The sequence below is a fragment of the Mercenaria mercenaria genome, chromosome 11, assembly GCF_021730395.1.
Source record: "Mercenaria mercenaria strain notata chromosome 11, MADL_Memer_1, whole genome shotgun sequence".
NCBI classification, from domain to species: Eukaryota; Metazoa; Mollusca; class Bivalvia; order Venerida; family Veneridae; genus Mercenaria; species Mercenaria mercenaria.
In genome coordinates this window covers 16313334-16337301 of record NC_069371.1, presented here as the reverse complement: position 1 = coordinate 16337301, position 23968 = coordinate 16313334, and the positions used below count along the sequence as shown (strand labels likewise).

Here is a 23968-nt window from a genome sequence, read left to right as displayed (position 1 = left end):
ACATATCTGTAGAGGTTTCAACATATTTATGTCATGACACTGTCAGCAATGGAGGGTTCAAAGATCTATAACCTGGGTAAGTTTCGTACATGTTAAATCGACATTTCTTATATTTTATAATTTTGTATTGTTCGAAAAAAAAAACTTTGTCATTATTTAAAGGTCAAATATCATCTAAATGTCAAAATCTGAAAATGTGGCTTTTAGATAAAATCAGTGTTTAAAACATTATAGAAAAATAAAGATCTGGGACAAAGGTTGGAAATGTGTTTTTGTTTTGTTGGTATTAACGTCACATCGACACTATTATAGGTTGTATGATGATTTTCCAGCTTTCCGTGGTAGAGGAATACCCCAGCTGCTCCACTGGGAATAATTTTATTACGGGCGGGCCCCTGGGTAACTAAAACGTCCTTTTGTAAGTCAGTGGGATGACTTCTCCACATGAGTATTCTACACTCCGAGGGAAGCTCGAACTACATCTATTTCGAAATACTTATGTTATATAGCTAGTACTAGTAATTGTCAATATTTGTGAATTTCTAAAGTTTATGGACCTGCTATTCATAACGAGATAAAACGACAAACTGTTTTCCCTGATATGTAAATTTTAGTTTGTTCTTTTGTGCGTGTGTGCGTACGTGTGTGTGAAAGTGCAACATTAACCATGGTTCTTTGGCGCTGCTCCCATAAATCCTAGATTAAAATATCTTCATAAGAAAAAATTAGGAGCCGGTCATGATCCCGAAGTATCTTATCCTATTGTATAATGTTATATTGTTCTGTCGTCTTGATCTCAATTTTATCTCTTGCACATAAGTGCGGTTAACAGCACAATGACCTACAAGATAAATTGCAAGGAAAAAAAACAGATAAAGAAGAACATGTCATATCCTTTGATATTTTTGCAACATCCACCATATCCACCATATCACATATAGTTCTGACATTTCTCATGTTTTGACCAACATGTTTCAAATAATATATAGAAATTTCAATGAATTCAAAAATGATTATGGTATATTTTAATAATTCATCTTGCTACCTCATCCCAGTATTAAAATATTTAAAAATCAGAATTAACAAACGAACGAATTTCGTTTTTAAGGAAAATCATAACAGAGGCAAAAGGACTTCTTTACCCTGGTATATTTTAGAACCATATTTATATTTTACTTGAAATTTTGTCATGTATCAGATACAATTCAATATCTACCAGTTTGTATCCTTACAAATAAGATTAGTACGAAACAAAACAGTGACCTTTTAAAAATTAGCAGAGGTCGTAAAATGAATAAAAATGATACCATTACAAGATTCAGTTTGTTGACATTTCAGCATGTTTAAAAAATAACTGTTTCTATCTAAACATGTAAGGCATTTCATAAATGTACTATATGCAGTATGAAAGATATTTAAAAAATATACTGAGGGCGATTGAAGTTTTGATTAGTATATCGGCAGCCCCAAAACATTTCCTACTTGTTGATTTTTGTTTTACGGCGAACCTGTACAGTACAGACTATAATATGTTCGTTAGTTGACTATATATATCTTGTCGTTTCAGGGAATTATGCCAGTCATTGTCAAAGAAGGAGAAATTAATACTATAAATAGTTGTTTTTGTTGGGTCAAGCTACCTTCACACCTACACAGATATGGGTCATATGACGACTTTCTAGCTTTTGATGCTGGACGAAGACTTTTGACATTATTGTAGGCATGGGCGGGCACCTGGATACACACCTGTAAACCAGCTAGATACCTTCCTCACCTGAAAGAGTTCTACATCCCAAGCTTGGTTCCCAACCCACAGCACTGGTGGGCATGTAATTAGACGTCAGTGACGTTATAACCTCTCAGCTTTTCAGGAAAAACATGTCTAATAAGCACATCAACACGTGACCCGGTGTACGGCGAGAAAAAGTTAAGATGGCGGACGTGGATATTGGGGAAAGGTAGGCTCCTCGTTGTTCATTGATTTCTCTGTTAATATTTTCTTTAGGGGAGAATGCTTTGTCGTATAACACGGCACTGACATCGGTTGTATACCATTACCTTAGACGACGTCTCGATTTTCTAGACTTTGCCCTTGAATGCAACAAAAACAACGGAAAATAAATCTAAGCGAGGAAAGACTCGGTTTTTCGAATTTTCCATCACTTCCTTGTGCGATTTCTGCCAGTTTATGAAGTAGACATAGATACGTGTGCATCAGCCAGTTCTCAGAAAGCCGCATATTTCTTAAAAAACTACTTGTTTTAAAATTTGCCAAGTGGACGGTCAGAAGGTCGAGGTTATTCTGTCGGTGTACGGAAAGACGACGGCCAAAAGTGTACTGTAAGAAGACAAAAATTCAAAGATTTTGCTACGAAATGGTGTACGGAAAGAAGACAAAATCCTGACACGATCATTTATTGACGATATTTCGACATTAGTGCTGCCAATTTTCAATGTTTTTCAAAACAACAGAATTTTAAAGATTATTGAAAAACTATGTTTCTGTATTAAGCTCATTTGACTCAGAATCGTCTTGGATGATAAATATATTGGCATATAATCTGATAGATCTATTCTTACATACGTTTTCTTTAGACGATTTTAATTTGTTGGGAAGGAAAGTACAGAGGGATTCTAACCTTGTAGTGTTTGTTTTTTACCTGAACATTTGAGCTCACGTATGTCATAATTATGTGAATCCTTCGGGCAAATATAATTTTATTTTTAATATTTAACACGATTTCAAAGTATGGCATGCTGCTCTTTTAGAAGAAACTTTGGAGTCGCCATTTGAGAAGTTATTTATGATCGACATTTGAAATGTATTTTGACGAATCGGCTTAGACAAGATCAGATGTTGATTTTCAATAAGATCATTTACTGAAATATGCTTTAAAATACAGTAACACTGATGATAGTATGTTGAAATTTAAATGAACACCTTTCCATAGGTATATTTAACACATTGTAGGTACTACCATTAATGTTTAAGGATGTAGGAGCTAATTTTTTCTAACGTTAAGATTTTTTTCATACTCTGTGAGCTTGAAGAATATTAGTTTCTAAGACAAACAAGAGAAGAAAAAAAAACACAAGTCACAGATGGTGGTACCTTATAAAACATATAATATCCCATTTAATGTTATGGGGATTTCATGTCTTACAGGTTGATATGAATACAATGTGATGTCAGCATTATATAAGCATAAATGTCACTAACACATCTCTTTCATTTTTACATGTTGACATAATTACCCCACCCACTTTATTTTTAATGGAAAAATTTATTTAGATCTACAGAAAAATTCTGACATATTTTGTAGCTTTAATGACACACAAAAATGCTTCAAAACGGAAAGAAAAAAGGGGTCACCGTGTATCTAAGAGATTTATGAAGAAAAAACTGTTAAAAACTTGTGAATTTTGACATTATTTTGTCCTTTTTGTTTTAATCTTAGACTATATTTTCTAGATAAAATAAAATGCTGTCTTGAAAACTTTTATTTCAGTTATAGCTTATTGTTATATATATCAGTCAGGAAAATATCAAAACCAAACCTGATCTACTTTGTTAGATATTTGAAATTACCTACCTCTACCCCATTGCAAATCTTACGTCAGTTTTAAGCAAATGCCAGCCAAAAATAAGGGTGAATTTTTTACAAAAAGTAGAATCTATTTTGTTAAATGGTACATTATTAGTCAAATTTTAATTATTTAGCGTTAATTTTTGGCAAAACTTTTGTTAAAATTCAATGCTCGAAGAAACATTTTTCAAAATGGCGGATATCATGAAAAAAACGCTCGTACGTCCTTAATAAAATCAACATAGACATGATAGAGATCAAAAAGTGGCTTTTTAGCGCCTTTTGATGCAAAATAAAATTTAGTATTTCGTAATAAAGAAAATACACTTACAACAATAAAAATTATAAAGTATTGATTTAGTAGGTATGCCACTAAAGAGTAAAGAGCTCCAAACTCTTTTGGAAATCAAGTTTGGCCACTTAATATAAAAGTTGTAACGGAAAATGTGAGTATATACCTGCGTTGTGTTGTTTTTAATGTTATTAGGCTCTGACTGCAAAAACAGAACTCTTATTCATGCAATACCTTTCACACCTTTGTGTTACGGTTTTTGTTATCTGTGCCTTTAGCTGTTTTGGCAATTTTAGATTTAGTGATGTTTTCTGTGAACATTTTGACCAGTATTTACTCTAAATTCGGCCTTAAAAATTATGACAATGTTTCTGGAAGAACTATTCACAAAACTGGCGGAAATATTCCTAGTCCGTGATTCGAACCATAACACAGCTTGTGTTAGGCTGATTTATGACTGGACTCTTATTTACTTAAAATATGACAGAATCACAATCAAACTGATAACAAATTACTATGCAGGCATCTGTTTTTGACATACAGTGATAAATCGAAAGAAAATTGTAGCTTGTATATTCATTTGTTCAAGTTAGCTCACATGATCAGGTAAAACACAATACTGTTATCTCTCCATACTTTGCTTCCCAACAAATTAAGGTCCCCCAAAACAAGTGCATGAAAGAATATATCTATCAGATTATATGCAGATATTAAAGATCATTCAAATGAGCTAAACACAGAAACAAGTTCATTCTAATTTTTCAATAATCTTTAAATTTCTGTACGGTTTAGAGAGACTGGAGAATTCTTTGGAAACACATTGAAAATTGGCAGCACTAATGTCGAAAAATAGACCACATTAATCCTCCTAAGTTTCTAGGGTAAGGCAGCTGGTGATCGTGTCAGGATTTTTCTTCTTTCCGTGCATAATTTTGCAGCAAAATCTTTGATTTTTTGTCGTCTTACCGTACACCGACAGAATAACCTCGGCCTTCCGTCCGTACACTTGGCAAATTTTAAAACGAATATTTCTTTTAGGAAATATGCGGTTTTCAGTGAACTGGCTGATACACACGTTTTGTCTATGTACATAGCCTATGTGTACTTCATAATTTGGCAGAAATCGTGGAAGAAAGGGATGGAAAATTCGAAAAACCGAGTCTCTCCTCGCTTAAATTTATTTTCCGTTGTTTTTTGTTGCATTCAGGAGCAAAGTCTAGAAATTCAAGCCGTTGTCGGAGGTAATGGTATACAACCGATGAAAGACAAATATCAGTGCCGTGTTATACGACAAAACATTCTCCCCTAAAGGAAATATTAACAGAGAAATCAATGAACAAACGAGGAGCCTACCTTTCCCCAATATCCACGTCCGCCATCTTGCATTTTTCTCGCCGTACACCAGGTCACGTGACACCATACAGTGATCAATATCTATACCAAGAATTGGACTTATCTACTGTAGTATTTAATATATTCATGTTAAGCTCCGCCTCTCAGCGAATCAGAGAACAACATCTCTTATTGCATTGCCTCTATATGTTATTATACTATTCTGTAATATGGTCAGTGAGAGTGTATGTGCCTGTTTGATAGTAAAGTGTATAAACCATCCCAGTCTTGGGTCTAAATACTTATCCCTTAATATGAAGGGTCCGGATATAAATAACACCTAGATAAACACTACATAATTAAACACTATATCTACAACGTACCCCACTTTATCTGTGTTAGAATTGTAGGTTATATTGACACGTCGCCTGCATGTTGCAAAGTTTTTCAGTTTTTACACTTCCTGGATTGCTACAACCTATCTTATGCTGGCTGGTTATCAGTATTATACTATTTAATTGACCTGTCAAAATATGTGTCCGGCTTTCACGTTAATCTTTTATAGGCTCGGACAGAATATATTAATGAAAGCCGGGTCCATATTTTGACAGGTCAAATAAATTTTTTAAAACGTTGTACCGAAAATATGGTATGTTTTATATTTTAAACTATTTTGTATTTTATCAATTATTTATATGAACTAATATACATTTTATATTATGCCAGATTTATATCTTATCAATATGTTTCAATGACGTTCAAGTTTTACTGTCAAACAAAACATTGAAAACAGATAAAGAAGGGCATGTCATATATCATACACTTAGCACCCTCGGTATTTTTTTTCAACATCTTCCATAATGCATATAGTTCTGAAAATTTTCACATGTTTGGAAGACTATGTTTTCAAATAATATATTAAAATTTCAATGAAATCGAAACTTGTGATATACTTTTTTTCATCTTGCTACCTCATCCCAATTTGACATCAGAATTTAACAAACGAACGGATTTCGTTTTAAAGGTGGCTAATCTTATTTTGATCAAGTAATGAATTTAACAAATGATCATTTACGCTTATTTGTGCTCACTGAATGTTTATTACATAATGTACATGTTCAATTTTCGCTTGAAAGGTTTTCAAAATTAGATTTCCCCATCCTGGTTGCAGAACAAAGATACAGTTGTTTTATAATTACGTTGTTGACATTTCAACATGTTATTTACATCAAATGTTTCAAAGCATTTAAAGGAATTTCATAAATTTACTATTTGTAGTATGAAAGATATTGCAAAAATGTAGTCGGGGGGTTAAAAATTTTGATCCCGAAAGCATTTCCTACTTATTGATTTGGGTTTTACGGCTAATCAACACAGTACAGACTATTAGTAGAACATATATACATTCTACGGTGTTCCGTTTGGACAATCGTGACTTTTTATTTAAAACTAAACAGCGATGTACGATGGTACGATGACGAAAACGCGATGGTGCGATGGCACGATGATGAAACAACGATGGTACGATGGTGAAAAGAGGATTCAATAAAAAGTCACGATTGTCCAAACGTAACACCGTACTTTTCTTGTCTAAACCAAGAATCGGACTTGTCTATAAACCTACAATTTTATTTTCCGAAAATCTAACATAGATAATGGGATACGTTGTAGATTAGATTTTCGGATTTTCGGAAAATGAAATTGTAGGTTTAACTGACACGTCGCAGCGGAATATTGATCTTGATTAACATTGATCATGCATTTTGCAAAGTTTTACAATCAGAATTTTTAGTTTTTACACTTCCTGGAATGCTACAACCCGGTTAGCAGTACGTTGTACCAAAAAATGGTATGTTGTTTTGGATTTTAAGCTATTTTGAATTTTATCAATTATTCATATGATTTAATGTACATTTTTATATTAAGCCAGATTTAAATCTTAAAAATATGTTTCAATGACGTCCGGGTATTACTGTCAAACAAAACATTTTAAGGCAAGGTAAGGTTGTAAAATGAACTAAAAGTTACTCATTGTAAGTGACTGTAAGTCATGAAACTGACAATTTCTATTAACTGCAATAAACCATAAATTAACAAACGGGGTACATTTTTATAAAGAATATGTTCTTGTCGGATTATATAAAAGAAAACCACAGCACATATCCTGCCTTAGAGCGGACGCTGTAGTCCATTCAGGTAACACGGACTACGAAACAAGGGGTCGTGACCTCGAGTACTAGCTCCTTCAACTAAAAATGACTAACATTCGGCAAGAGAACCGCCGCCCCACAGGGTTACTGATGACAACTATAAACAAACTTATCTACCTTTGGTCTATACGACCAACATGCCAGCATGAAATAAATTAATTAATAAAATTATATTATGTTCACACTTCATAGAAGACTTAAACCACATTGAGTGTTTCAGGCATCATACTGTGACACTGGCAGCCCTAATTTGTTGGTTGGAGCAATAGATTTTGGGACGACATATTCCGGATGGGCATACTCTTTCTATCATGACTTCAAACTTGATCCTACAAAAGCGTTTGTTAAGCAGTGGCATTCTGGTTCAGGAACGCTTGCAACTGAGAAAACACCGACTGTTATTCTGATACAACCAGATGGAAAAACACTAGAAGCTTTCGGATACGAAGCAGAAAACAGATACAGGGATCTCACCGACATGGGAGAACATCATGAGTACTATTACTTCCGAAAGTTCAAGATGATGTTGCATAAACAGCTGTCGGAGGTTCACTATATATAACTCATTGTATTGATAACGCATTATCTTAGTCTGTCAAGTGGCTGTATACAACGTATAATCTTAAAAAGTAGCGTTTAGTTTAAACAGTATTTATATTACTAATATAGCATGCATATAAATCACATGAATGTAATCAAATTTAAAATCATAATAGTACAAATTAAGGGTCTGAAAACAAGCTTTTATTGAAAACGTATCCTTATTCATTTTCTTAACACCAGTCCCGTTTAATGTCTAATGTTTAATCATTAAAGTCTGAATATTTATCTGTCTACAGAGACTCGATCGCAGTGTTACATTGGAAGAAGAAATGGGAAAGACTTTAGCAGCCATTGATGTGTTTGCAATGTCTATAAAATTTCTAGTTGATGATATGCATGAAGCGGCTAGGCTTCGGGTATCTGGAATAATCGAGCGATCTGATGTCTACTGGGTACTAACGGTTCCTGCCATTTGGACTGATTCAGCGAAACAGTTCATGAGGGAAGCTGCAGAAAAGGTGGCCATTTAATAAATAAATAAATAAATAAATAAATAAAATTGCTTTGGCGATGAGGAGTATGACTATGCCTTTGTCTGGTCATTTTACTATTGGAAGAGTTTGTATTTATAACATTTTTTTCTGGCAAAAGTGCATTTTTGATATACAATGTATGCTAAGGTAATAAACATACCAGCTAATCGGGTGTTAACACATTCTTAAGTGTTCTATATGTATTTGTAGCCTATATCATGAATGTATTATACAATAAATGACAGTACAATGTAACTGTTCTATGACGTACTTGTAAGTAATCCAACCGTCTAAAACCTTTTAACTAAACTAAATATTCTGCCCGTTTAAATCTCTCTTTTGATTTCTCTGTAGGCTGGTATTGCAAGAGAAAAATTAAGCATTGCCTTGGAACCAGAAGCCGCCTCGATCTATTGTAGACATTTGCCGATTGACAGAACAGTAGGGCACACAAATGTTTCAATTTCATCTTTACCAGTTGGAACCAGTTACATGATTTTTGACGCCGGAGGTAATTATTTCTGAATATTCACCGATCACGAAATGGAGGATGTTGCTAAAATGTCAACAAAACTTAGAAAAACATAACCGCTGTTCCAAAATTACAGCCAATTTAATATTAAGAAACTGTTACGTTTTCTTTCAGGAGGCACGATTGATATAACCGTCCACGAGGTAAATGACTCGGGAGGTGTAAAAGAAGTTACTGCAGCTAGCGGAGGAGGATGGGGAGGAACACTCGTTGATCAAGCATTTGAAGATTTACTTGATGATCTCGTTGGAAAAGAAGTCTATCGGAAATTCAAACTAGAGCAAACAGAAGATTGGCTGGAGATGATGAGAGAGTTTGAAGTCAAGAAGAGAACAGTTCACCCTGAAAAGGAAGGAAGAATATTGATGAAGTTTCCAGTTTCTCTCAGTAAGATGTCTGAAAAGAAAAATCAGCATGATTTGGAAGAATTTATTCGCGATTCAGCAGAGTATTCTGGTAAAGTCGAATTCGTTTATGATAAAATGAAGTTTACAGCAGATGTCTTTAAGCATCTGTTTCAAAAATCTAACAGTAAAACCATCCGACATGTGAAATCAATTATGGAGGAAAGTCCTGTATATAATTTAAAAGCTATTTTGATGGTTGGGGGGTATTCAGAATCCCCGATGCTACAACATGCCGTGCGGAATGCTTTTTCGTTTTTGGAAATAATTATACCAAACGAAGCTTCCTCTGCTATTCTTAGAGGAGCGTTGATATGCGGACATCGCTCTGAATTGATCTCCGAACGCGTGCTGAAGTACACGTATGGTGTGAAATGTACTGTAGCATTTATAAAAGGAAAACACCCTGAAAGTAAACGTATATTTACTGACTCGGGTGTTAGGTGTGACAAAATCTTTTCCAAACATGTTGAAAAAGGACAGATAGTAACTACTGGACAAGCTCAGGTGAAAAAGACTTACACGCCTTCAAACATAGATCAGCATTTATTATGTGTTCAGTTATATGCGTCAAAGATGAAAAATCCCGAATACACGGACACAGGTTGCTACTACATTGGATCAATGACTGTAGATACAATTGTAGGCGGTCTAGATTGCAAGGTAGATGTGTCACTAACATTCAGTGGTACAGAAATCAAAGTAGAATCAAAAGTCAGAAAAACGGGACAAAAAACAGATGCAGTGATAAACTTCCTTGGCTAGTGATGACTGTTTCTTTTTTACTTGTTTCTATGAACTTTAAATCATAGACAAACTGAAACTATTTGTTAATGAAATTGTTAGCAAATACCAACTAAAGCCCTGTTGAAATAGAATAACAATGTATATGAGACTAAGATGGTTTATGTAACAAAGACATTTATTTTAAATGTAACCCTTTCCAAATAGAACATATTCCCTATGACTTATTGTTGAATTTCAAAACACACTGGTTCAATAATAACTTATCAGCAACAGTGATAAGTTTAAAAATAAGACAGAGGCTAGAAAGTTAAATATTCAACATAATGAAACCGAAAAGGAGCATATAATGACTGGCCGTTTTTTTAATTCTGACGATTTCATTTCATACCCTCATGTCCAATACATCAACTCGTAATCCAGCTATTGTCTACTCGGAACTGATAAGGCAGGATAATCGTGCTCAAAACATTAAATTTCATCGGGCTCTGAATTCTGTCATATGCAGGATAAATGTAGAACGCAGACCAGCATTCTTTTGTAAATTTGAAACTAGGATACACTAGGTAAGATGACTAATAATTGAGATTTACATCAAGGAATGGAGGCGGTAGTCAAAAAGAAGGTACCTATGTTTAAAAATATGTTATCATGGACACAAAACCCCATTTGCAGCTGATGATGAGATTCAGGCGCCATCATCAAAGACTTTTCACATTTTTTGTGCAATGCAGTATTAGTTCTAAAATTCACCAGTGTATAATAAAATACAATTTTAGATGTTAAACCTATGCTCAAAAGTCATTTCTTTATGTTCGCCAATATCAGTTAAAAATGATCACCTTCGTAGTGTTTGTTTGTAAGTCCAAGCTTATTCATAGTTGCCAACGGTAACCCGTATGGGCGACTTCTTCAGAGGACTGTTGGTAATGTTAGTGGGAGGATAGTGCAAGGTACAGAAGACGCTCCGATTCAAGAAGCTTGTCTGGTTCTTTAGGGTGCCAGGTGTAAAGCACATGATGAGCACCCTATGCACTCTACATTAACATACCGTGGGGTTCAGCAAGCAACATTGATCAAGTTCAGTTCAGCACTAGACCCCAGGTCTCCTTCCGGGCATTATTTCATCACAGGCGAGCATCTGGATAGAACCATCGTCCTTCCATAAGCTAGCTCTTAATTACACCGGCACTGCCCATGTCTATCCGGCGTACGCTGATGTGCGCCGGTCTTGCGAGATAGGCAAAGCGGCAAATCATATATTTTCGCGATATAAAATTGGGTAAACATTTGAAAATTTGGGTTAATACCAATAAATGTAGAAACATACTGCAAGAACTATTTGCTAACTTATTTGGAACAGGCCACAAGAGATAATCATAATAAATCGGAAATTTATTTTTTTTGTATTTGTAGCTCTCGTGGCCGGTGTAATGAAGTATTTCGACCCCCATAGAATAACGACCCCCGGTCATTACTCTATAGAAAATGTGACTTCTTTCCTGTAAAATATTGACTCCCCTTATAAAAAACTGACTCCCTTTGAAAACTCGATAGAATAACGACCCCCCCCGCCCCCACCCCCCGGTCATTATTCTATAGAAAAACTGACTCCTCCAAGTAAAATACTGACTCCCTAAAGATGACTCCCTTCGAATCTCATAGAATAACGACCCCGGTTATTATTCTATAGAAAAAGTGACTCTTTCCATGTAAAATACTCACTGCCGAAATTACTACATTCGAACTCTCTCGTACAATATCGATTCCCGGACATTATTCTATTTAAAAAAAGTTACTCTTTCCGTGTAAAACACTGGCTCCTAAAAAGACTTTCGACGATAATATCTATTAAAAAGTGATCCCCACCAAACCTAACGGACAATTTTACTAGATCTACAACTCTAATAGCCTCCATTGCCAGTAGTTAACATTTTGATTGTACTACTACTACTGGTGCCGCTACTTCTATTGCTATTACTACATGTACTTCTTCTTCTTCTTCTACTACTACTACTACTACTTCTACTACTACTACTACAACTGCTACTACTACACCTGCTTCCACTAATACGTCTTGTACATCTACCTCTTCTTCTCCTGCTGCTGTTGTTGCTGTCACTTATTCCTCTGCTGCTGCTGCTGCTGCTGCTGCTGCTGCTGCTGCTGCTACTGCAACTGCCACTACCACTGCCACTACTACTACTACTACTACTACTACTTTCTATTGTTGCCGCTACCGTACTTTACTGCCACTGCTAAGTATTGCAACTTTTATTAATGCTAAGTTCTATGCTAGCAGTTTCTTGTGTAGTTTTCTTTTGAAGAATTACCTCATACCGAAGTTTGCAGGGATTATTGACACTGGTGTGTTATGTGAACGTATTGTGAATTGTTATTTTCCTGAAAAAAAATGTATACACCAAGATACAGCGTCTAGAAATAGAATCTCTTTTCCCGTTGCGGAATGCTCTGATTTCTGTGTCAAGTGATGGTATCTGGGGCTAATGGTCAAACGGAAGGACGGACAAGGGCAAATCTATATGCCCCCTCCCACGCGTGGGAGCATAAAATGCAGCAATTAGGCCTTAGATACATGAGTTATCACTAAATTTGACCAAATGACCGGGGGTCGTTTTTTTATGGGAGTCAATATTCTTCGTGAGGTTCAGTTTACTTCACGTGAGGGAGTCATAGTACTATGATCTGGAGGTCATAATACTATGAACGGGGGGTCACTTTTTCTATAGAATAATGACCGGGGGGTCATTATTCTATGGGGGTCGAAATACTTCATTACACCTGGCAAGCCAAACGAATGCCAGCCGGTTGTACGCGGCGAAACGGCGTACGCCGCAAAAGTGAAACGAATTGGCCCATTGTAAAGATACAAAAATAGGTAGAAAAGTCCCAGTTGACTGAACATGAATTAGGCCAGACTTAAAATATCTATCTTTTAGGCCTTAAAACTGCCTAATATGATTATTTAATAAATGGTATCAATAAATAGTAAGTAATTGTTTCTAAAATAAGCATAACCGTTACACCTTGCATGATCGTAAGAGGTGAACACTTGGTATTGCAGTAACTGTGTGATTCCATTAGACCTGTATGCAAGTTTTGATTCCATACCTCATGTTTTTATTTCGATGTAAATGAGAAGTAGGACCACAAATTGCAGTCCTGTTTGGTGCCATATAACCTATACTGTGTTGGTGCTCCGTAAAACCCAAATGAATAAAATAATTAAATTAAATAAAATTTGTATCTTGTATCTTTACCATAAAATGACCCTCTGTATTAAATAGCACTTTCTTGAAATATTCTGATCGACTGTTGAGATGAACCTATAGAAAAAAAAACGTTTTTCTAAGAAATTATCACTGAAAGAAACTAACAATATGATATTGATTTACAGCTTATTTGATCTAAGTCTACCACTGGAGTGGAGTTAAAGGATAATTTTTAAAAAAGCGGCTGCCGTAACTACGTCAGTGAGGCAGGGTCACTCAAAATGTAACGTATTTTTAAAGTGTCACATTGTAGAATTTTCTCGTGGGTCACTCAAAATGCATTGAAAGACCGTTATTGATTCAAATCTTTTTTGTTGTTTTACATCATACTTTTGTATATTTCTGTCTGTCTGAGAATTAGCATATATTGTAAACGTATTTTTAAAGTGTCACATTGTAGAATTTTCTCGTGGCCAACACTTGAAACGTGTGCTAATGCTTTAGGGTCTACTTCAGTGTCAACTCGATCTGCTCATATTGTTTTACAAGTATCAAAGTGCTTTAAAACGTAAACTTTTGTTTGGGAGAATTCCAAAGTTTTTTTCAGGGACTACCCAACAACTCCACACCTACCTGTTCTCCAGTTATATAGACCAGTAGTATATATTTCAGCCTGATATGCTCTGTTTTTGTTTTTTTGTTTGTTTTTTTTGTTTTGTTTTGTTTTGTTTTACTCGGGGAGAATCCCTGGATCGCTAACCTTCTTCTTCTTCCTTTGTTGTACAGGTCTCACTATGGGGAAACATCGTAAAATGGCGTATGTACAAGGTGGTGTGTACGGCGCTCAATTATTTACAGAGCAGAGTAAAAGCAGATAAAAACGACGTTGCAGCTTATTGGGATGATGTCGCCAGGGCCCTCTTGAAAGCCTCGACGCTTTCGGCTTCCTGTGGGAGCCGGTTCCATAGTCTGGTGGCGGAGGCGAAGGAGTGAAGGAGGACATCTTTGCGACAACACCGAGGGCGCGATAATCGTCAGTACTAAATGTAATGTTTTCATTTTGCTACACATTCGGTTGGGGTATTTGTCAATCTAATTTGACTGGTTCAGATTGCTTTGTTGAAATGGCTTAAAGAGGAAAAAAACCTGGTGAATCAGGCTGACACTGTCTCCATAACGGTGTGAACATTAAATATGACTTTGGGTTAGTCATACGTCGAATCTTTAAGTATTTATTTCTTCAGTGGTGCTTGTGTTCCCTGCTTTAAAGAATGTAAATATTAAGTACCGCCATTTAAAAAAAACAACAACAACATTCTAACAACCCCGCTGAATGCTGTTTCAACAGTTGCCTTTTGGACATCATAGTTAAAACTGGAATCAGTTTCTTTTTAACATATATTATTGTGTTTTAAAGTCATCAGAAAGGCATAGAGTAGATCAGAATTGATAGAGACTCCGAATGTTAAAGTTGATCCTGCTCCGAGTTGCTTTATTTCGTGATATAATATGTAATTTAAACTCTGGAAACATGTTTCTATTTGTAATGAAATTTCAGTGTTTCTGCTATACAGTATAGATAACTTTTTTTGTACTAGAATATGCACTTTTTGAGTAAAATCAGTAAGTAATTGGGAATAGATGGTGAACACCTTTCCTTTTTCAGCATTAGAAATCAACAGTCATTAGATAACACTCAAAACTATAGAATGTTAATAGAAGAAAAAAAAATAGGGACATTTAGGGTTTAGGTCAGAAATTCTCAATTCTATAAATTACGTTTGACGCATACTAGTAATTCGCGTTTCATACTCGTATGTTTCAAGTGTAATTTATAAACAAAACGAAAAATAAAGATAAACTCTTTCTCCTAAAATGTCAATTTAGTGGCAATATTAATTACGGAGGCTTCCCATGGTTCTTTGGCAGCCGCTTCCTTAATACACGAGTCCTAGATTTAAATAGATACCAAAGTAAAAAGTATGAGCAGGTCATGTGAAACTTGTAGCTTGTATTTTGTACTTTTTTTTCCTTCGGTATAATGTTACGTATGTTTACACATAAAAGTGTTAAATATTATTTACGAAAAGCACACTGACCTACAAAGTAAATTGCGAGAAAAACAGATAAAGAAGGTCATGTTATATAATACTCATAGCACCCTCGGTATTTCAATATCTTCCATAACATATATAGTTCTGAATGGAAGAATATGTTTTAACTAATGTATTGAAATTTCAATGAGATCGAAAAATGTTATGATATTTTTTTTTCATCTTGCTACCTCATCCAAGTATTAAAATCAGAATTTACAAACGAACGGATTTCGTTTTAAAGGTGGCTAATCTTATATTGATCAAGTAATGGATTTAACAAATGATCATTTACGCTTATTTGTGTTCATTGAATGTTTAAAAAGGGTTTTCAAAATTTGATTTCCCCATCCTGGTTGCCCAACAAAGATACAGTTATTTTATAAGGAGGTTTTGTTGACATTTAAACATGTTATTTACATCAAATGTTTCAAAACATTTAAGGAATTTCATAAATGTACTATTTGTAGTATGAAAAATATTGCAAAAATGTAGCCGGGATGTTAGAAATTTTGATCCCGAAAGCATTTCCTACTTGTTGATTTGGGTTTTACGGCTAACCAACACAGTACAGACTATTAGTAGAACATATATACATTCCACACACGTCGTTAGTTGACGATCTTATTTTAGGGATGTAAATTTATGTTTGCAGCACTGCATCAATCAATTCATTGTGAAAGGAGAAATCAAAGCTATCAATAGTTGTTCTTGCTGGTTTTTTCTTCACACCGACACATGCAACTATATGTCATATGACGACTTTTTAGCTTTTGATGTTGGACAAAGACCTCGATTGTCCCTAGGCAGGCAACTGGGTAGAACCACCAACCTTCTATAAGCCAGCTTGATGCCTTCCTCACATGACAAAATTCTGTAACCCTAAGCATAGATTCGAATCCAAAGCGGTAGTGGGGCATGATATTCGAAGTCAGTGACGTTAACCGACGAAAACCACATCTAATAAGCATTTTCTTGTCTAAACCAAAAATTGGACTTATCTACAACGTATCCCACTTTATCTGTGTTAGATTTTGAATTGGACTTATCTACAACGTATCCCACTTTATCTATGTTATATTTTGAACTGGACTTATCTACAACGTATACCATTTTATCTATGTTAGATTTTCGGAAAATGCAATTGTAGGTTTAACTGCACGCCCCGGAAATTTTGATCTTGTTAACGTTGTCATGCATTTTTGAAAAGTTTAAAATCAGATTTTTAAATTTTTTTCACTTCCTGGATTGCTAAAACCCCCGGTTAGCAAAAGTTTACCGAAAATAGGTATTTGTTTTGGACTTTAAGCTATTTTAAATTTTTTATTAATTATTATATGATCTATATACATATTTTTTTTTGCCTTTTTAAAATTTTAAAAATATGTTTAAAAGACGCCGATTTTTTACTGTCAAAGCAAGGAAAGGTTGTAAAAACTAAAATTTTTTTATCTTTTAAAGTCACTGTAAATTATGAAACTGAAAATTTATATTAACTGCTATAAACCATAAATTTAACAAAGGGGGTACTTTTTTAAAAGGATATGTTCTTGTCGTTTATATAAAAAAAAATCAAACACATTTCCAGCCTTAGAGCGGAAGCAGTATCCATTGGTAACACGGACTCGAAACGGGGGTCGTCCCCCGAGTACCTTCACAAAAATGACCAACATTCGGCAGAGAACCGCCCCGCGGGGTTACGGGTGACAAATTAAACAAACTTATCTCCCTTTTGGCTACCCCAAAAAAGGCCAGCATGGAATAAATTAATTAATAAAAATAATTTTCACACTTATAAAAGACAAAAACCCAAAAACGATCTAAAACTGTTTTAAAGTAAATACTTTTGGTTTTTTAGCTCATTTGTACAGGCCCCTCTAATTTTTGGGTTTGGGAGCAAAGATTTTGGGACGACAATTCCGGGAGGGGCAACCTTTCATCATGACTTCAAACGTATCCTAAAAAAGGTATGGGAAAAGCAGGGGCATTCGGGTTCAAAACCCTTCAACTGGAAAACCCCATGTTTTTTGATAAAACCGGATGAAAAACACAGAAGCTTCGAACGAGGGAAAACAATACAAGGATTTTCCCGATTGGGAAAACTCACGATACTTACTTCCGGAAGTTAAAAATGATGTTGCATAAACAGCTGTCGGGGTTCGCTATATATAACTAATTGTATTTATAATGCAATCTAAGTCTGTCAAATCTTTGACAACCTATAAACCTGTTTTTCTTTTTAAAAAATTATTTTAAACAGTATTTATTGTTACATTATTTTATCTAAAACATAGAATATAATCAAGTTTACAAAGAAATTTACACAGGTAATTTTTAATGCTTTTTTTAATATTAAAAATCCCCACCTTTTATCTTCCTTAGAGACTCTCCGGTGTTCAATTTGGAAGAAAAAGGAAAAAGATTTTAGCAGCAATCAAAGTTTTGCAATTCTATAAAATTTCTAGTTGACATATGCATGAAGCGCAAGGCTTGGGTTCTGGAATAATCGACGGTTGATGTCCACTGGGTTCACGGTTTTCCTCCCTTTTGGGACGATTCAGCAAAACAGTTTATGGGGGAAGCGCAGAAAGGTGCCATTTTAATAAATAAATAAGGTATGTTTTGGTGATGAAAGCAAGACATGCCTTTGTCTATATATTATTAAAAGGTTTGTATTATAATATATTTTTCTGGCAGCATGCTTTTTTTTTATATTTAAGGAAAAAATTTTACTAATAAACAACCAAAAATCGAGTGTTAACCTATTTAATTTTTTATAATTTTTAAATTGGATTTTTGTACAATAAATGGCAGTAGATAAAACTGTTTTGTGATTTGCAAAAAACCAAACCCTAAAAACCTAAAAACTATAATTTTTTTTTTCTGCAATTTAAATCATTTTTTTGATTTCCCAAATGGGCTGGTATTGCAAGAGAAAAATTAAGCATTTCCTTGGAACCAGAAGCCGCCTAATCTTGTAGGCATTTGCCATTAAAAGGAACAGTAGGGCATACAACTTTCAATTACATTTTTATCAGTTGGAACCATAAAAATTTTTAAAACCGAGGTAATTTTCTGAATATTCACTATTTAAAAAAAACAAAACGCAGAATTTTAAACGGCACAAAAAGTAACACTAGCTCCAAAATCCCAACGTATATAAGATACTATTTGTTGTCTTTCAGGAGGCACAATTGAAAATAACTGACACGAGGTAAATGACTGGGGAGGTGTAAAAGAAGTTACTGCAGAGGGGAGGAGGAGGGGGGAGGAACACTCTTGATCAAGCTTTTGAAGATTTACTTGATGACCTCGTGGAAAAGAAGTTTACGAAAATTCAAACTAGAGCAAACGAAGATTGGTGAGATGATGAAGAGTTTGAAGTAAAGAAAAAACATTCACCCTAAAAGGGAAAGGAAAAATTTTGATGAATTTTTCCATTTCCCCGTAAGAGTTAAAAAGAAGAAGGGCCCTATTTGGAAGATTTTATCCGCTTTTCAGAAAGGTATTCTGATAAAGTCAAATTCTTTTATGAAAAAATAAATTTACAGAAAATGTTTTTAAACACTTTTTGAAAATCAAACAGAAAAACCATCCGACATTGATGTCAATTATGGGGAAACCCCTTATTTTTTGAAACCATCTTAATGGAGGGGATTTTCAAATCCCCAAGCTGCAACAAGCGTGGGGAAATGCTTTCCGCTTTTGGGAAAATTAATAAAACCAAACAAAGCTTCCTCTGCATTCAAGAGGAGCGTTGATATGGGACACCTCGAATTGTCCGAACGCGTGCGAAGTACACTAGGGTGGGGAAAAGTTCTGTGCATTTATAACGGAAAACCCCGAAAGTAAACGTATAGTTACTGACTCGGGGTTCGGTGTGACAAAACTTTTCCAAAAATTTGAAAAAGGACAAAAAACTACGGGAAAAAGCTCAGGTGAAACAGATTACCGCCTTAGCAAGACAGCGTTTATTATGGTTGTTAATCGCAAATTAAAAAAAATCCCAAATAACGGACCAGGTTGCTATACATTGGATCAATACTTTTAGATACTATATAGGCGGTCTAGATTGAAAAAGTAATTGTCACTAACATTAGTGGTCAGAATAAAGCAAACAGAGTCAGAAAAACGGGAAAAAAAACAGAGCAGTGATAATTTCCTTTGGGCTATGAGACTGTTTCTTTTTTACTTTTTCTATGAACTTTAAATCAAGAAAAATAAAACTATTTTTTAAATGAAATTGTTAGCAAATACCAACTAAACCCCTGTTAAATAAAATTACAATGTAAGAGACTAAATGGTTTAGAACAAAGACATTTTTTTTAAATAAAAACCCTTTCCAAATAGAACAATTCCCCTATGTTTTTGTTGAATTTCAAACACACGGGTTCAAAAAAAATTTTCCAACAGTAAAAGTTTAAAAAAAAAGACAGAGGCTGAAAGTTAAATTTTAAACTAATAAAACCCGAAAAGGACATATAATGAGGCCTTTTTTTTTTTCGACGATTTCTTTTATACCCTCATGTCCAATACATCAATGAATCCAGCATTGTCTACCGGGAAATGTTAAAGGGAGAATAATCTGCTCAAAACTTAAATTTTATGGGGTCTGAATTTTGTCATACAGGGCAAAATTTGAACACAGACCAGCTTCTTTTGAAAAATTTTAAACTCGGATCAAGGGAAGATGAAATAATAAATGATTTTAAACAAGGAATGGAGGCGGGGTCAAAAAGAAGGCCCTATGTTTAAAAAATGTTATCTGGGGACAAAACCCGTTTTCAGCTGAGAGAATTCAGACGCCCTCATCAAAGATTTTCACATTTTTTTTGCAAGAAGTAATTTGTTTTTAAAATTCACAAGGATAATAAAAACCCTTTTAGATGTTTAAAAATGTCATTAATCATTTCTTTATGTTCGCCATATCAGTTAAAAAAGATCACCTTTGTAGTGTTTGTTTTTATGTCCCAAATTTTTTAGTTGCCAACATAACCCGTATGGGGGGACTCCCCCAAAAGGGTTGTTTGTAATGTTATGGGGGGATAGTGCAAGGTACAGAAAGCTCCAAACCAAAAATAGTCTTGTTCTTTAGGGTGCCAGGTTAAAGACAAACGGCACCCCATGTACCTACAATACATACCGGGGGGTTTGCAAGCAACATTTATCGATTCAGTTTCACGAGACCCCCGGTCTCCTTCCCCGGGGATTATTCTACGGGGTTTGGTTTCACCCCGAAGTAGTGTGGTTTACCGAAAAAAATTATTATGGATGTCAAAAAAAATAAGAAAAATTTTCCCCGGAGCCCCGTAGTTTTTCTAGCACCGCATTTTGAAGCAATCTTGTAAAAACAAGAGCTCGTAGTAAACCCAAAAGTCCCCCCAGCATTCAGTAATTGCACAGGGGAAAAGAAATCTATTTTTGCCAAAATTTACTGTTCCGGCAAAGTACCTTACTTTTGGTTATACCTCAAAAACAATGGGGGTCAACTGCTGGGCTGTGAACCTATCAAATTTCATGTCTAGGCCCAAGCATTCCCTACTTTTAGCTGGGCCCAATTTAACTGTTCCAGGCACTTGACCTTGCCTAAAATGACCTCTAAACAATACGGGTCATCTACTATCTGACAACCTCCCCCTTTAAAATTTTTTGCCCCCCTCCCAACATTCTATTATCGTCTGGAACGTTTTTCTGTTTCCCGTCACTTTGTCCTGACCTTGGCCCTGACCTCAAAATTAAAAGGGGTCATCGCTGGTCATGACCACCCCCTATCAAATTCAGGTTTTTTGGGTAAGCATTCTTGATTCATTGGAAAAACCCTTAAAATGTTCCTGGTCCTGTGACCTTGCCTTTGGCCACTGACCTTAAAATAAAAGGGGCATCTCTGGTCATGACCGCCTCCCTACGACTTTCATGCCCAACTCAAGCTTCTTGGGGTTAACACCTGGAACCGTTTAAATGTTCCTGGCACTGTGACCTTGACCCCAATCTCAAAATCAAAAGGGGGCACTGCAGTCATGACCAACCCCCTAAAACTTTCATGACCAGGGGTAACGTTCTTGGGTTTCATCCGGAATTGTGTAACTGTTTTTGGGGTTCTGTGACCTTGACTGACCTCGATCCAAAATCAAAAGGGGTTTTTCTGCTGGTTTATACAACCACCCTACAAATTTTTTGATCCTAGGCCCAAGCGTTCTTGAGGTATCATCCGGAAATGGATGGCAACAACCGACTGACAAACACTGCAAAACAAAATCCCTCCTTCTTCGAAGGGGGGGAAATAATAGCAGTGAAAAAAACAATTCGGATTTCCCTTTTTGGGAAATTTTTAACAGAAGCGGAAATTTATCAAACAAAAGGGTCAATGACCCTGGATCGCTCACCTGATAATAGACACAGTTTCAAATGTCAAATGATGTTTTTTAAAAATTTTTTGGAAGTTTTCCTAATATACAACAATAAACCCCGGGGCGGGGCCCAAATTTTACCCCGGGGGTTAAAGATTTGAACAAAGTTTGTAGAAGTCTACATATCAAAAACAAAACTGGCCTTCTGGTTTTTTTTTTAGCAAATTTATGAAAATTTCCTTATGACAATCAATAAACCCCCGGGGGGGGGTCAAGATTTGAACAAATTTTGTAGAGGGCCACAGGCAATGCTACACGCAATAACTAAACTCAGGGCCCTTTTGGGTTTTTTTTTTAGAAAAATTTTTAAGATTTTTCATGTATCCCATGGGGCGGGGTCAACTGACCCCGGGGTCATGATTTAATAAATTTGTAAAGTCGTCTAAATCTAGGCCTTCGGTTTTTTTTAGACAATTTTGAAGATTTTCCTAATAAAATTAAGTGACCTCTGGGGTGGGGTCAATTTTTACCCCGGGGGGCCTAATTTGAACAAATTTTTTAGAGGTCCATAGGCAATGTACAGCAAATACCCAAGCTCTAGGCTTTCTGGTTATTTTAGAAAATTTCGAAGATTTTTTTAGGGAAATCAAGTTTTTATTTTTTTGGGGTTTTTCGGCGCACCAACAATAAGGTTTTATGGCGCCAAAGGACTACAGTTTTTTTTTTCACATCCATTTACATCGAAAAAAAAACATAGGGATGGAATCAAAATTTTTATACCCGCTGGAATCACAGGTTACGCAAAAACCAAGTGTTAAGACCCACAGTCGCCCCCTTACGATCATGAAGGGAAAGGGATGGTTCCCAATTTTTTTCATACAAGATCGTCCCAGAACCCATGGGGCAGGGACAACAAGTAACCCAATGGGGGGGGGGTCAATTTTTACCCGGGGGGCATGATTTGAACAAATTTGTAGAAGTCTACTGGCAGTGCAAAAAAGTCAAATTCTAAGACCTAGGCCTTCTGTTTATTTTTAGAATTTTTTAAGATTTTTTTCTAAAAATCAAGTACCCCCCGAGGGCGGGGTCAATTTTTACCCCCGGGGGGCCCGATTTGAACCCAAATTTCGTAAGTCCACTAGGCCCTGCTCATTCCAATTCTAAATTAGGCCCTTTTGGTTTATTTTTAGAATTTTTTTTTAAATTTTCCCATATAAATTGAGAGACCCCCGGGGGGGGTAAGATTTGAATTTTTTTTTTGAGGCCCTAGGCAATGCTACATGTCAAAATCTAAGCTCAATGCCTTTTTGGGTTTTTTTTTAAAAATTTTTTTTAAGATTTTCCATAGAAACTATGAAAATCGGGGACCCTGGGGCGGGGGCAAGTTTGACCCCGGGTCATGATTTGAATAAATTTTTTAGAGTCCCCCTAGCAATGCTACATGCAAATATTTAAACCCAGGCTTTTGGTTTTTTTGAAAGATTTTTTAAGATTTTCCTATTAAAATCAAGTACCCCTGGGGCGGGGGCAAATTTTTACCCCCCGGGGCATGATTTGAACAAACGGCAGAGGTCCACTAGGCAAGCTTCACACCAAAAATTAAGCCCCATGGCTTTGGTTTTTGAAAGGAAATTTTTGAAATTTTTTCCCTTCGGTTGCATGGCAACCAGAGTTTTGCATGAAATTTAATTTTTGAACAATTTTTTTTAGAGCATTCCTGTGAAGTTTGGATAAATTTTTCCTAGCTGTTTAGGGGGAATGTTGTTTAAAAAGGGAAAATGTGGACGTCAACCCGACGGTGAGCGATCACAATAGCTCACCCCGAGCACTTTGTGCTCAGGTGAGCTAAAAAGCCAATTGTAACTATTTTTATATGCTAGCACCTTTATTTCTACACCAGTACTATGTTCAAGAAGAATGTTTAGAACCTTGAGGTATCGGCCGGTTTTTACCATGGACCTGATTGTAGTAGTAGTTTCCAGATTTATCAAAAATGCTGTATTTCACAATGTTAACACACAAGCCATTCATTCCTTTGCCACTTTTAATATTACGACAAGAATGTGTATAGATTATGTGCCAAAACGAACCAGGTGATCAAAGGGTTATGCGTCTTTC

The 23968-nt window shown here is 35.5% G+C and overlaps 1 protein-coding gene across 1 annotated transcript; it reads left to right on the top strand.

Moving 5' to 3' along the window:
- The first annotated feature begins 6894 nt into the window (after positions 1-6894).
- LOC128547040 (heat shock 70 kDa protein 12A-like) lies at positions 6895-10957 on the top strand. The gene is made up of 5 exons (XM_053518634.1): positions 6895-7060; positions 7642-7968; positions 8261-8482; positions 8852-9008; positions 9144-10957. Exons 1-5 carry the CDS (start codon positions 7058-7060, stop codon positions 10196-10198), a joined length of 1764 nt encoding a protein of 587 aa, XP_053374609.1. The 5' UTR covers positions 6895-7057; the 3' UTR covers positions 10199-10957.
- Positions 10958-23968: the final 13011 nt, after the last annotated feature.